The sequence below is a fragment of the Hevea brasiliensis genome, chromosome 4 (genome assembly GCF_030052815.1).
Source record: "Hevea brasiliensis isolate MT/VB/25A 57/8 chromosome 4, ASM3005281v1, whole genome shotgun sequence".
Lineage (NCBI taxonomy): Eukaryota > Viridiplantae > Streptophyta > Magnoliopsida > Malpighiales > Euphorbiaceae > Hevea > Hevea brasiliensis.
This window is the reverse complement of record NC_079496.1, coordinates 28,156,066-28,170,613: the sequence shown is the minus strand read 5'-3', so window position 1 is coordinate 28,170,613 and position 14,548 is coordinate 28,156,066. Positions and strand designations below refer to the sequence as shown.

At 29.8% G+C, this 14,548-nt stretch overlaps 1 protein-coding gene across 1 annotated transcript; it reads right to left on the bottom strand.

Annotated features, from left to right (window-relative positions):
- Window positions 1–8,026: 8,026 nt before the first annotated feature.
- LOC110649201 (delta(24)-sterol reductase) lies at window positions 8,027–12,930 on the bottom strand. Its single transcript, XM_021803683.2, has 3 exons — window positions 12,772–12,930; window positions 9,064–10,337; window positions 8,027–8,676 (listed from the first exon to the last, which is right to left on the bottom strand). Exons 2-3 carry the CDS (start codon window positions 10,309–10,311, stop codon window positions 8,233–8,235), a joined length of 1,692 nt encoding a protein of 563 aa, XP_021659375.1. The 5' UTR covers window positions 10,312–10,337; window positions 12,772–12,930; the 3' UTR covers window positions 8,027–8,232.
- Window positions 12,931–14,548: the final 1,618 nt, after the last annotated feature.

Here is a 14,548-nt window from a genome sequence, read left to right as displayed (position 1 = left end):
TAATGGTTCAATCATTGTTGTTAAATCTAACCGGAAATTAGGTTTGTAATCTGTCTGGATAAGAAAGTGATTTCGTGGGATTCATTAGATTTGGCTAGTTTTTTTTTTTATTCAATGTAACAATTATTTCATAATAATTATTACAGAATTTTTTTTATAAAATTATTTAATATCAAATTATTAGATATAAGGTATATTAAATTCATTTTTATTTTTAATAAAAAAAATTTTATAATAAATAAACTAATTACTTTTTTACATTATATTAATAATTTAGACTGTAAATCTTTAAATATTTTAAATAATTAATAATAATAAATCCATTTTATTTAAATTTTTTAATATTATTTAATAATTTATTTATTTCTAAAACAATTTGATGAATATTGAAATTTTAATTGGAAAGAAGAAAGTGTAAAACACAAAAAGAATAAATATTAACAAAAAATTATTATTAAATGAGACACGTACTTGATAATTATGACCAAAATATTTGTTTTCTACGTTAAAACTATAAATTTTAAGACTACATATAAATGTTATAACTTACAAAATTTTCTTGACCTAAAGGATTGAAATTCTAGCATATTTCAAATCCACCCACATCAAAAGTATTAGTTTAAAGGGTGTGACTACTGTAAACTTGAGCTCATATGAAAATGAATTTAATGACAGTTAAATGAAATATTTATCTTTAAATTTATGTATCTTTTATATATACTTTAATTAATTTTACAAATATATCGATATTAATATTTAATCTAACAACTATTAAAATTATTCACATATGAATTCAAGCTTATATTAGATACACCCTAATTTAAAATATTAACATTTCAAGAATTAAAGTGTGATAAATTTCATTTACAAGAGCCTAAATATTCATATTTTTCCAATGCTAACCACATTTGTTATAAAATACAGTAAGGCCTTTGAGAAGACAATAAATTCATTTTCTATCCATCCAACCTTTATGCACTAACAAGAAACTTATCCACTTTTATATATATATATATATATATATATATATATATATATATATATAACTTGGTACACACTGATATGCCAAGCACAATAATAGCATAAACAAAGGATAAATTTCATTGGTGGTCTCCAAGTTTAGGGTATTATAACAGCATTATCCTTAAACTTTAATTTGTAATATAAAACCTCATAAATTTTGATTTAGTTAACAATAAATTCTTTCTCGCCTATTATCACTAATCTTTTAATTAACTTGGCTAGCATAAAGTAGAAAAAAAAAAATCTTCTCTTCTCTCTCTCAGTCATTTCTCACTACTATCTTTTTTCTTCCTCCCATCTCTCTGTCTTCTTCTCCATTCAACAACCAACACTTACCTCATTCACAAAACCAAATCCAAATTTCTCCTCCCTCCCCTAATCTCTATTGTAAACCGAATAGCCCTTAAACTAAACCAACCAAATAACATCAACACATTAAAACAAACTTCATCATAAATCAACATAACAAAACAACTCAAAGTTAAAATTACATTTACACGAACCACCATAACAAACTCTAGCTAATTTTTGAATTTCAAAGTAAAAAAAAAATTCAAATTTGAAATCAATTGCACAATCCTAGCTCAACGGCTCTAATGGTATCCTTAAGAAACCAAAGACAAGAAATTAGTGCTTTAATCACACTAGAACCATAGAAATTAATTAAGGGCAAAAGACAAGAAATCCAATTCATGAAGAGTCGTTTTCATATCTGTCAAAATGGAGTAGTTAGGCGTTACATTTGGGGCAATCTTCAATTTGTTTTGAAATACATGAGGTTGCTCTTTCAAACAATGACAACAAGGACATGCTCTTCTTTTTGTACCCAACAATACACTCTTGAATAAGATGGAGAAGAACCACAGCCACCACTTGTGCTGAATTGCCAGCTTTTTTGAGGCTCATGAATTGATTGGCCTTGACACAAATAATATAGGAGAACCATGAAGTATACTGGTGGTAGGAGCTGAAGCCCATAAGAATGCCAGAGAAGAGGAAGATGACAATGTGCAAGAATTCAAGGACTCTTTGTTAATGGTTATGAGATATAAGGCGTGAGAGAGGTGAGAAAAAGGGTAAGTAGAGAAGATTGATTGGGATTTAGTTTGTGAATGAAGTAGGCGTTGGTTGTGTTTGAATGGAGAAGAAGATAAAGAGATGAGAGAATAGAGGAGAGAGAGACATGAGAGATCGTGGAAAGAAAGAGACAGAGAGAAGAACATTTTTTTTTTTTGAAATACTTGCCGCAATAGTAAATACCGATAATAATAAGTGAAAAGGAGTTTATTGTTAATCAAATTAAAGTCAAAGGAGTTTTATGTTATAAATTAAAATTTAAAGATAATGTTGTTACAATACCCTAAGTTCAATGACGACCTATGAAATTTATCCCATAAGCAAATTGTATATTCACGGGTGACAAGTTCTTAAGTAAGAAATGTTTCATTGAAATTGTATATTCACGTCTGACAAGTTCTTAAGTAAGAAATGTTTCGTTGAAGAAACATCACTATAAGATCCCAAGTTTAATAAAAAATTTGTTACACCAAATTAAACCCTAGCCCATAATAGATAGCACAAAACCTAACTACATGGAGCCTTGGAGGTAAAATGGGTATAAGACTCAAACCCAAATCTCCAACAGACACCAATGCAACAAAGAACTGCTAGAGGGGAAATTGCATAAATGTTAATGAAGCATACAAATAGGAGAACTCAACTAAAACATAAGGTAAGCACAAATCCCTGCCACAGCCAAGGAGCTTTCGGATAAAACCTTTAATCCTAAAAGTAAAGGATGAGTGATGCAGCAGTCAACTATCACATAGGAGGCTAGGAGCCAAAGTTAGACAAGTTGGGAGGTATGGCATAAATTCAAGCTTCTCATTTTCATATAGCCCTCATGGAAATGGAACCCAAAGTAGATCAAAACCGTCACTTCGGAAGACACCCGCCTAAAGGGAGACCCCTAGAGACATTTCTGGATCATCCACAAGTAGATTGATACCACTTCCCTCACCTTCAAGCACATATCTACAATAAAAAAAATAAAAAATAAAAAACAAACAAACAAACTATACACAACCCAACCGATAGGCGAGAGGGAGGAGATCACCCTTCTATTGCGGAGAAGGCAAGGATAGCCATAGATTAACTACTGGATTGACAAAAGCATATTGGCTATAAAGAGACCCTTCAAAATCCCATCCGAAAGAGGGGTACTAAAACTCTAAAAAATAGAGACTAAAAGCAATACAATAAAAGAAAAGGGGAAATTACAAAAAAAAAAAAAAAAGTATCACATTATTTCAACCATTTTCACTTCATGATAAAGTGATACCTTAAGATCTCACACCAACAGCAAAAGACCAATAGCAAAAGACGACTTTCAGTCTCTTCTCCATTAACAGATGCTTATGTGACATTAAATATGCAATTAAAAAATATTTTTTATTATAATTATGAGTCCCCCTTTCCTTTCTCTCTAGTCTTCTCTCTTACACCCTCTTCCTCCTTCTTTCTAATCATGTTCTCATGAGCATGAGTATCGCTATCTCACTAGCTTTGCAACCACATCATAGCTAAGGAAAGTCAAGTCCCACAAGATGTGAGAGCTGAGGAAAGTCAAGTCCCTGAAAGGAGAAGATGTCAGAGCTCATCGCTCTCTCTCTCTCTTTCTCTCTTCTTCTATTTATCTGTTCTTCCCTCTGTTTTTCTTTCTTCCCTTTCTTCTTCAATTCTAATGTCTTGGATTAGTCAGAATCTTGTTAAATAGCAGAAAACTTATGCTTAAGTCTAGATTGCATTACAATTTTACCAGTTTAACTAATGTTATGCTGCACTTAAACTTTTATAATTGCAGTTACATGGAAAGACCAAAAACAATATTAGATGTGCTAATATTGATATGGGATATGTCCGCACCTTCTTTCTCCAACAAAGGCAAGAAAGTAAAGAAGGTGAGGAACGTAGTCCTAGTTCACTAGAAACCTGTGAGATAATTTCTAGTTTGGTCCTTTCCTATAATTTTATAGATAGATGTGTTGCTTACTGGCTGCAAAACTATATTAGATATCAACAGCATGTAAATTCTATAAGTTTAACATCTAATGAAAATGAAACAGGAACATGGAAATTATCTTTGGTTGAATTTGCGGCAATATTATGGAGTGTAGGCATTTATCATCGTGTCAATACCAATAATGCTATTAATATTTTATTACTCTTTTTTATCATATGTTAGTTTTTCTTTTCTTTTTCTTATTGTCTTGCTGGGTTTATCAATCAGGTGCCATTTCTCCCCTTTACTTTGAATGCTCTTGCGAAACAATTAGCGAAAGTTGACATTTCAGAGAGGCTCTTCATTGAAGCAGACCTATTACCATTGAAGCTAATATGCTTGGCATTCTAATTTGATTTGTGAATACATATAGAGAATCTTTGTTTATCTCCCTAACGCTATTTTCAAGTAAAAAACCACAAGCATGAGCCTTATATATATATATATATATAAACCAAAAAAATCAAAGGATTTTTTTTTTTGGTTGAAATAAACTACATTGCTTTGACATTTGGCCTATTTTACAAACAAAACTTTGAATTGTATAATGATAATATACCACATTAACAAGTTAGGTAGATGCTATCTATGGAGCTTTCTAAATAACCATTTCCTCCACTGATTTACATCCATTCCCGCAAATACCTTGGCCTTTTTCTTATGTTCTAGAAGTTGATAGGCTTCCAAGAAGAGTTCATCGTCCATATCTAGTATAACTTGAAGTGCATCAACAATGACTTTGATTGACATATGTTATTTTTGCCTCTCTACTTCCCGTTGTTTTCACCAAGTGCAGCTTCCGACCAAGTGCTTTTGGATTCTCCATCTTCTGTCTTTGACTTTCCTAGAAGCCACTGAGCTTGACAACATTAAAAGTTTCCATTTTTTCCTATAATCACATGTCTCGGATTCTTCAGTCAGATTTGCATCTCCATTAATTCCTTCGAGCCCCACGTCCGTGTCAATCTCCATTTTTACGCCCAAATTACTTGATCTTCCAACTGGCACTTCATTGCCATAAATAATGCAAAGATCATCATAATGCAAAGGAGTTTAGAGTTGAGACCTGTAAGCAACCCCAGGAGTAAAGAGTTGATCGAAGTTTTTACAGAGATGACAGAACAGAAAGATCTTCATATGTGCAATCATCTCTACATATATAAGGTGGCTGTCATTCTTCATCGTTGAGGACCATCTCTTGGACACGTTTTGATAGCAAGAATGGAGATTCCAGCCATGTTTGATGATGAAGACTATCAAGACGATAAAACCAAGTTGTTTCACGTTGCTTTCATAGTTGCGTCTGTACTATTGAAGGGGTTAAAGTTTTTGTTTTTCCCTCTTAATTTTTATTCATTTTTAAATCATTTAGATTTATTAAATATTATTATTTTATTTCATGTCAGCAGCATTTGACAAAAAGTTGTCTTCTTTATGATGGTGTGAAAACTCAGGTGCCATTTATTCATGAAATAAATTACAGACCCTAAGTTAAAAATTAATGAAACCATATATTACTTTTTGTAATTTCCTCAAAAGTAAAAAAGAAAAATAGAAGAAACATGGATAAAAGAAAAGGTGGAGAGGAGGGGGAGGTCGACAGCTAAAAGGTACCTCTCCTAGACTATAAACGGGATTTAGTAGTTTTTTTTTTTTTTTTTTGTGAGAGAGAGAGAAGAGTTCTGATTTAGAGACCATGTGACTAGTTTTTAATAAATGCATAATTTTTGCTTAATATTTGATGATTTCAAAATTTAAATTACAAACTAAAGATAAGCACATAAATATGTTCAATGACTTGAGCTGTGTTTGTTTTGCATAAAACATTTTCTTAGAAAATATTTTTTTATATTTTTTATTGTTTGAAGCACTCAAAAAAATGAGTTAATAGAAAATATTTTTCTAATCAAAGTAAAAATTAAGAAAAATTACAGTATTATTAAATTCGGCACGAAAGTTGACCCAGCAAAGGATGTCAGTAATTCAATCAATGAGTCAATAATTTAATTAGTGGGTCATTAAAAATTAATTAAATATATAATTTAATTAAAAATTAATTAAATATAACAACTATTAATATAAACAAATAAATAAATATAATTAATTAAATTTTAATTATTTAAATGAAACTTTAACATTTATTAAATTATATTTAATAAGTATTATTAATGTTTTTAAATTTTATATAAAAATATTAAGTAATATAATGCATAAAAATTTATATAAATATATCATCCTCTTTTTAATATTTGTAAAATATTAAATATATATTAAAAAAATAAATATCTTGAAAAGAAAAAAAAAAGCTAACTATCAAGCTAACTCGATTGATTTTAATTTTAAGGATTTTTTTATTAGGTTTTGAGTTCAATTTTTATATCAATATTTTGAAAAAATAACTCTATTGAATAACTAAACTGGTCAGTCAATTAGATCATACTGATTCACTAGTTTAAACATCGGGTTGACCAGGTCACTACCTTGTTTGGTGCAATTATAAATTTATCGGTTCAATTACTAAAGATAAAAACATTAATATTAAGTGATTTTCTAAATTTTGATAATTTTATTAAAATAAAAATATTTATACATACATGATATAAATACATTATATATACCATTAGTTTAACAGTGTAATCAAATATTAAAAAATATTTTTTTTTAAATTAATTTTCACATAAAATATTTTCTATATATAAAATATTTTCTATAAAACAAATGTAACTTAAGAGCAGTTCCAAGTTCCTGGGTGAAGCCCAAAATAGTGAACTAGGATTGTATAAATGCATTTTCTAATCCATGACTCAAAAAAATTAATTCAAATTATGTTGATAGATGAACCTAAAAATATAATAAATAATTTATCTATATGATATACCAGTAATGTAGGAATCATCTAAGACTGTAAATCATTTATCTAACTCATATCCCTCTACTGGAACTCACGCTGATATTGTGTATGCTAATGTCGTAGTTTATCGGTAGAGATGGTAATGAGGTAAATTACAGCAAAAAATTAGAGTGGAAGTAGAAACCTTTCCAGGGGTGGAGCAGGTTTTCCATGGAGATTATTTTTTTTTTTTTAATTTTAATTTATCATTATATAATATAAATTTATTCATTAAAAATAAATTATAAATTTAAAATATAAATTTAAAATTTAATATATATATTTTTCTTTCGTTAAAGTTACTATATCTAAATACTTAAAATATATAAAGACAATTTCATCCTCTAGTTATGAATAGCTCTTTTCTCACATACCCATCAATTTTGCACAACAATTTTTTTAGTTCATAGTAATTCTAATATTAATTGTAATACTCCAAAATCAATTGGACCAATTACGTCAAGTGAATATCACACATGATCATCCAAGCGTTTTCATAAAATCACAAAATTTTAATTTCTTTTATAAAATTTATTTTTTATCAACTTTTTTATAAATATAATTATCTTATTTTATTATTTTACACACACACACACACACACACACATATATATATATATCACACACACACACACACACATATATATATAACTTCAACCCATTTTCTTTTTCCATTCCTTCTCTATCAATAATTACTAATCGGATAAAAAATCTTTCATTTTCTATCACAATAATTTTTATAAGATTACAATAAATTTCAATGAATTTTATTAAAAAAAATTAAAATTTAATTAAACACTCGTAAAATAAAATTAAGTCGCCATGCATAATTATTACCTAATAATGCCTATGCATAATAATAATGTCCAAGACTTCTGTCCAAGAAGAGACCAACTGAATTGAGATATGAAGCATTAATTTTAAATTACATGGTTGAGATTTCATTTTCATTGGATAATCAACATTCCTAAAAATTTAAAATGAAAAATCTCAACCATCCATTGTGGATTTAAGGGTGAAAAATCAACATGGTGAGAGAGAGGACGCATCCGGACCATGAACTGTTTAAAACATTAAAATCATCCATAATCTCATCCAATCCGTTAAAAATCCAAGACAAGAAAATAAAGCATCAACTAAAGCATTTCAGCTACATATGGAAAACTCACAGGCAAAGTCAGAAAGTGATTAAAAGAAAAAAGCAGCGAAAGAAATCCCACCAAACCATACCAAATTCACTTCATGCTCAATCCATTGGTTAATCAGCCTCTGCATAAGCAGTCTCAAGGTGGGCTTGCTCAGCTTCTTGCACCTCCTTCTCAGTCTTCCTTCCTTTCTTGCACTTGTAGTAGACACTCATGAAGGTTCCCACAGCTCCATATCTCCTCCGGCATTGCTCATAGAGTCCAGCATCAAACATTCTCCAGAAATTCTTCTCACTCAGCTCAGAAACTGCATACTGCGGCTGAAAGCCATGATTCTCAATCAACCAGTTCTCCATTCTACGAACTGCCTCAGGACCATCAAACACCTCACCTCTGAATACAGGTTCTGGTGTATAATAAACTCCAACATCTGTATACATTTGAGCATAGGGTGTGTCACCCTGTTTGAGCTGATGCTCAAATCCTGGCTCAGGATACACCATAGTTTTGACAGGCAACTTGAATAGTCTGTGTGGACAGAGCCAAATGGGGTATATCTAGAAACAACATTCAGTATATTAATATTTTGACCCTTAAATCTCATGTAAACACCGTTGCATCATCATGGGGTTCAAATAACATGAAATGGCTTTCAAACCTTTCCGAGGTACAACAAATATTATCAATATTCATTGAACCTTTGCCTGGGTTAAGATCTGCCACTAAACAAGCATAATGGTAAAACACCTATTGATAATCATATCATCATATTTCTGTGCTTTGTTCCCAACCTCCACACTAAACTATGCCAGAATGTTAGGCAGTTCACTTCACATTTAAACCAATTTTATCTAGGTAGAACGTTAAACAGAGGTAATTAATTGTTTAATCTTACTAAAAATATCAAGAAGAAAATAATAACCAGTATGATAGAGCAGGGTTACCTCCATCTCACGGTCAACCCACTCTAGGGCATCTCCAACCTTGTAAAGAGGAACAAGCATATCCTGAATGACATGCATCTCATGGTAGTAGTTTCTGATTGCTTCACCTTGGGTAGCCTTGAGCAAAGAAACCTTGGGAGGCATCATCCAGCCCAACAGAAATCTAAACCACCATTGATCAGCAAATGGAAGTATAAGTTTTCCCTCCCAGTACAAACACCTCGTGTGCCTGTGGTAATATTCCCTGGTTGGGATGTACTCTATGAACTCTCCTTTCTTTAAGGCTGTCTGTGCATGCTGGTAGAACCAAGGTTTATACCACCAACCAACACTGTTAATTACATTGCCCTTGTTCTTGGCTTCTTCTTTTGAGGCATATCTCCCTGTCATCATCACACCTTCAGTACGACAATAAATCATGCCTTCTACAAAGTCTGGAACCTTCACTGGGTTATCCTGATCAAGATCTCTAGGTGCAAATGAGTCCATATAAGCCTGGGCTAGATCTTTGAGAGTACCCACAACAGGTTTGTATGTGACCTTCATGTATTCTTTAATGGGTATAAGTTTTACCTCAGCAGCAACAAGAAGGCCAAGTGTCCCTTGAGACCAAGGGATGGCATAAAAAAGATCAGAATATTCATTGTCCTTGGTAGCTCTGACAACGTTACCATCTGCCAGAACGATTTCATAAGCTACAACAGTATCAGAGAACAAGCCATATATATGAGAGCTTCCTTCAATCCCATAACCATTGATGAGCCCACCAACAGTAAGATCATCAAGCTCAGCAACCACTGCAAGGGCAAGATTCATTGGGACAGTTTCCCTAGAAATCTGCCCCATGTTTACAAGTGGCTCAACTCTTGCAATCATTCTTTCTTTATCAATTTCAAGAATATTGCGAAATGCTGATAAATCAACTTCAAAATGCCGAGCCCTCTTATAGTCAACATTCCGCATTCCAACAGCAATCCAGGGTTTACGGGCAGTGCATACAAGACCATCCTTTGATGGGTTCCTCTGCTTGAGGCGTTTCACAACTTTCTGAACATTTTCTTCATGTTCCTTCTGGCGTCGCTTGTAGGATTTCATCCCAGACTTAACATCTCCAAGATAAATGAGAAAGTAAATTGTAAAGGAGATTGGAAGGACAACAAAAATAACCAAAATCCATCGGAACTGAACCAAATAGTCCACAAGCACCCTTTTCCTCTTTGGACGCAAGGGAGCCTCAAGATCTGACATTGTGCTTTAGCGAATACCCCTCTTAACTATATAGAAAATGACAAAATTGCTTAAATTCAGTACTTGGTTCCAGAGATTCCAAAATCCACAAAGTGGAAAACTTATCAAGAACAAAAGAATAGCAAACTTAATTGTAAAACTTAGACAAGGAGACTTCCCCAGATCATGTAAAGCATAAAGCAAGATGGTATAAATAAACCAGTATATTCAATATGCCAATAGAAGGAATGAAACATGTTTTCAAATACTCAACACACAGGTTAGAAGCTTCATGGGTTCTAGATAAGTTTTGACTTACAGGAAGGTAACTTTTAATAGGCCAACAATGACAATGGTTCCAACTGCATCTATACAAGTTCACACAGCCAAAACTTAAAGCCCATATTTCCATTCAAAGCCAAAATTTCCTCCATTAGAGGACTCAGCACTAAACAAAATATGCTCTGCTAGTTCCTATCAAAGTATGAACCCTTTTCTCAACAATCAAAAAGAAAAGTGGAAAACAAAGTATTTAACACACCCAAATATTAAGAACTGCTTTAATGCCAACAGCAGCACATGTGCATTGGATAAATAATAAGTTACACATGTACTGATGATAAAGTTGATTCCTTACAAACAGTATATACTCCTTTGGATGAGCACAGACCAGAGAAAGGTGCTAAATATTTTATTCACATTTCACAAAAAGTTCCAACACTGAGTGGAGTTAATAAAACTCAATATACAAGTAGCTAATGAAAAGGTAAATTGAAAAGTATCATGAAACAAAGAAAGTTCTTATGATGTATCAGGAATCATATGATTCTGCATCCAGCAGAAACAAAAAATGAGTTTGAAATCTTCAGCCATATGAGAAAGCAAAAGCAGTTGGTAAAGAAATAAGTCATCTAAAACCTTTACTACCAGAGCAACAGGTAATCAACAAGAAACCAAAAAGAACCTGACTATACTACTTAAGTAAAGCAAATAAGCAAACAAGCAAACAAAAAGGACTTCAATCCTACCAAAAATAAATGAATAAACTCCAAAGGTTAATAAGAATCATAAAGCAAAATGAAGTAAATTTGAGCATAGTGAAAACCCTGAGGTACACGCCAATGCTACCCAAATACAATATAATGTAATGAAAACATACAAATCATTCTATGTTTACTTAATGCATCAGACAAAATAGAGATCACAGGTTTTTTTTCATGATCAATCACCTATTAATCTAGAGAAGCAAGAAGAAAAAAGGCATCATTAGTTGTTTAAGGTTATTTTCTTTTTTCATGATCGATCAATCATCCATAGTTGTTTAAGTTAAAATAAAAGAATAATATAAATTCAAGAACAAGCCTCACAAAGTTGAAAGCATGTCAAGTAACATTAAAGTTTCTTGCCGGACGAAAGTATAATTTTCTTTTAAAGGTTAAAGGCACAAACAGAAGAAATAGATATCAACTTTATTTGCTTACTTTCCCCATTCATATTAGGTGAAAACAACCAGATGGATTTATAGAAAGAAAACAAACTACAAAAAAAAAAAAAAAAAAAAAAAAAAGCTATGCAGAGCAAACAATGCAACATAAAATCTTGGTACAAGAGGGACATTGCTACCTACCATGCCAGATCCGCACTGAACTTCACTTTATTTTATGGAGTTACAGAAATTATAACCCAAAAAAGCAAAGAACAAGAAAAGAAAAAAGTTCTTTCAGAAAATAAAAACCATTCTCGTAAATTAACTTTAAAAAATTAAATAATAACAAAAGTTCCCAAAATCAAAGCTACCATTTTATTTAAATTGTTGGGCTCAATAAATTAAATAGCACTAGCAGTCAGATCCACCATGCATCAGCTGAAACTGGAAACTAATTCTGAGCAGAATAATAAATTCAAGCAAATAAAGAAATCTCTGCTCAATATATCAACATGCAAATGCCAAATATGTAAGAAAATGAACAAAAATATAGATCCGATCAAATTTTATTCAAAACTTTCTTTTTCTCAAAGTAAATACTAAATTTAAAGGAAAAAAAAAAAACCCACTAAAACCCTGTGACAAGACTACTGCAAAGCAAGGACAAAAACAATGCCTCTATACAACTAAGAAAATTGGAATTTATCATACATTTCTCAGCAACCAAACAGATTAACTCAAAAAATAAATAAATAAATAAAACCTTATTTCGCCGCTAATGCACTATAGCACTTGAAGTTCTGGCGGCAGAGAAAAAATGCCGCCAGAGAAAGGACCAAAGAAAAACAGCAAAGCACTTTCAATAACTTACTAAACTGGTAGATTTTCTCAGCATTCAAACAGAAATCTCAAAAATTTTACAAAATTAAAAAACAGAAAGAAAAGCAGAGATTCTAGTAGCGGAAAACACAAAGAAAAAAATCATAGAGATTCTTAGAGATAAAAGAGAGAGAGAGAGAGAGAGAGAGAGAGAGAGAGAGAGAGAGAGAGACTACCTGAGGAGCGAATGAAAGCTCAAAGATCGGAACCGAAGTTTAAGCTTTGAAGGCGAAGCGATAAATATAAAGAAGGCAGAGGCAGTGAGAACTGATACTGTGATCTCTTTATTTACTTATTTATTTATTTGCCAATATTATTTTATTTCCACATAGTTGTAACAGTTAGAGGACGGCATTACATTTGCATGCTAACTTTGGAGCGTCACAACTAACAAAAATGGTGTCAAAATTAATTTTCATTGAGTTATTAGTAAATTAATCATGTATGGTAATCAAAATTATAATAATATGGTTATCATTATTATTATTATTATAAAATTAAAATATAAAAAATATAATATAATAATTTTAATTTATTTATAATAATAATTATTATAATAATTAATATTTGAGTATTAATGATTGTGATATAGTGACAATATTAATAATAATTAAGTGGTAATCAAAATAAAGTGTGATAATGAGGTGAGGCCTGATGGTAGTAGAAGTAGTGACAACAACTAAGCGGTAATAATAATATTTAAATTAGTGGTAATGGTAATAATAATGACGGTGATAGTAATAGTAGCAATAAAAAAGGAGTAATGGTTATAGTAATAAAAATAGCCAGGTAATAATGATAGTAATATTAACGAGAAATAAAAAAATTTAAAATAAATAATAATAATTATATTTATTTTTATATATAATAATAATTATATTACTTTAAATATAATTAATTTATATTATATAATTATTATTCCATTATATTAAATATTTTTTGTATTATTAAATAATATAATTAAATATATAATATAATTACAATTACATTATAATTTTAATTACGTTGTACTAAACGTATTATAGATTTTTTTAGAATAAATCATTTGCAATAAAAAAAAAATTAATCTAATTGCCACTTGTTTCTATTTTTAAAAAACAAAAACTTTTAAAATTAAACAACTCAATTTTTTATTCTAAAAATGAAAATTAAAAAAAATTTAATTTAATTTTAAAAAAAAATAAATAATTTCCGAGTAAAGTTTTTTAATAAAAATTAATCAACCTTTTATAATTGTTATTTTAAAAATATAACTATAAAAAAAAATTAAAATCTATTACTTTTCAATAAACATACTTTAACAATATAAAGATGCTAATTAAACTAAATCATATTATTTATTTTAAATATATAAATAAATTTTACATAATTGGATATTAAATATACAAAGTGCAACATATTTACAAAATGAATATGATATTCACAGATGAAATTCTAGTATTTCAATAATATCTATTTCTCTTTATTTTAGATAAATCATTTTTTATGTAAAAAAATATTTTTTAGTATTTTTTTGTTTATTATATATTATACGGAAAGAGAATTAATTTAAAAAATGTTTTTTTCTTTAAAAAAATAAATTATTTTAAATATAAATTAATTTTATTTTAACTATGAAAAATAATTTTTATTTACTTATTTTTCAAGTTTCTCAATCATTAAAAACGTAAAACAAACAAAGTCATAATATCTACTTTATTATGTTGAAGTCCTTTTACCTTGTCTCAATTTATGAAAATTGGCATAATTATAGGGTTTTTTTTTTAATTACTATCACTTTATTTCTAAATATTTATATATTTTTATTAAATTAAATATTTATTTTATATAGATAAAAAGATTAAAAAATTTAAGTCAACCATGGTGATAAATGTAGATATGGGCAAGTGAAAATAAAAATTGAGTAATAATTATAAATTAAACATTTATTATAAAATTTATATAGAATTAATG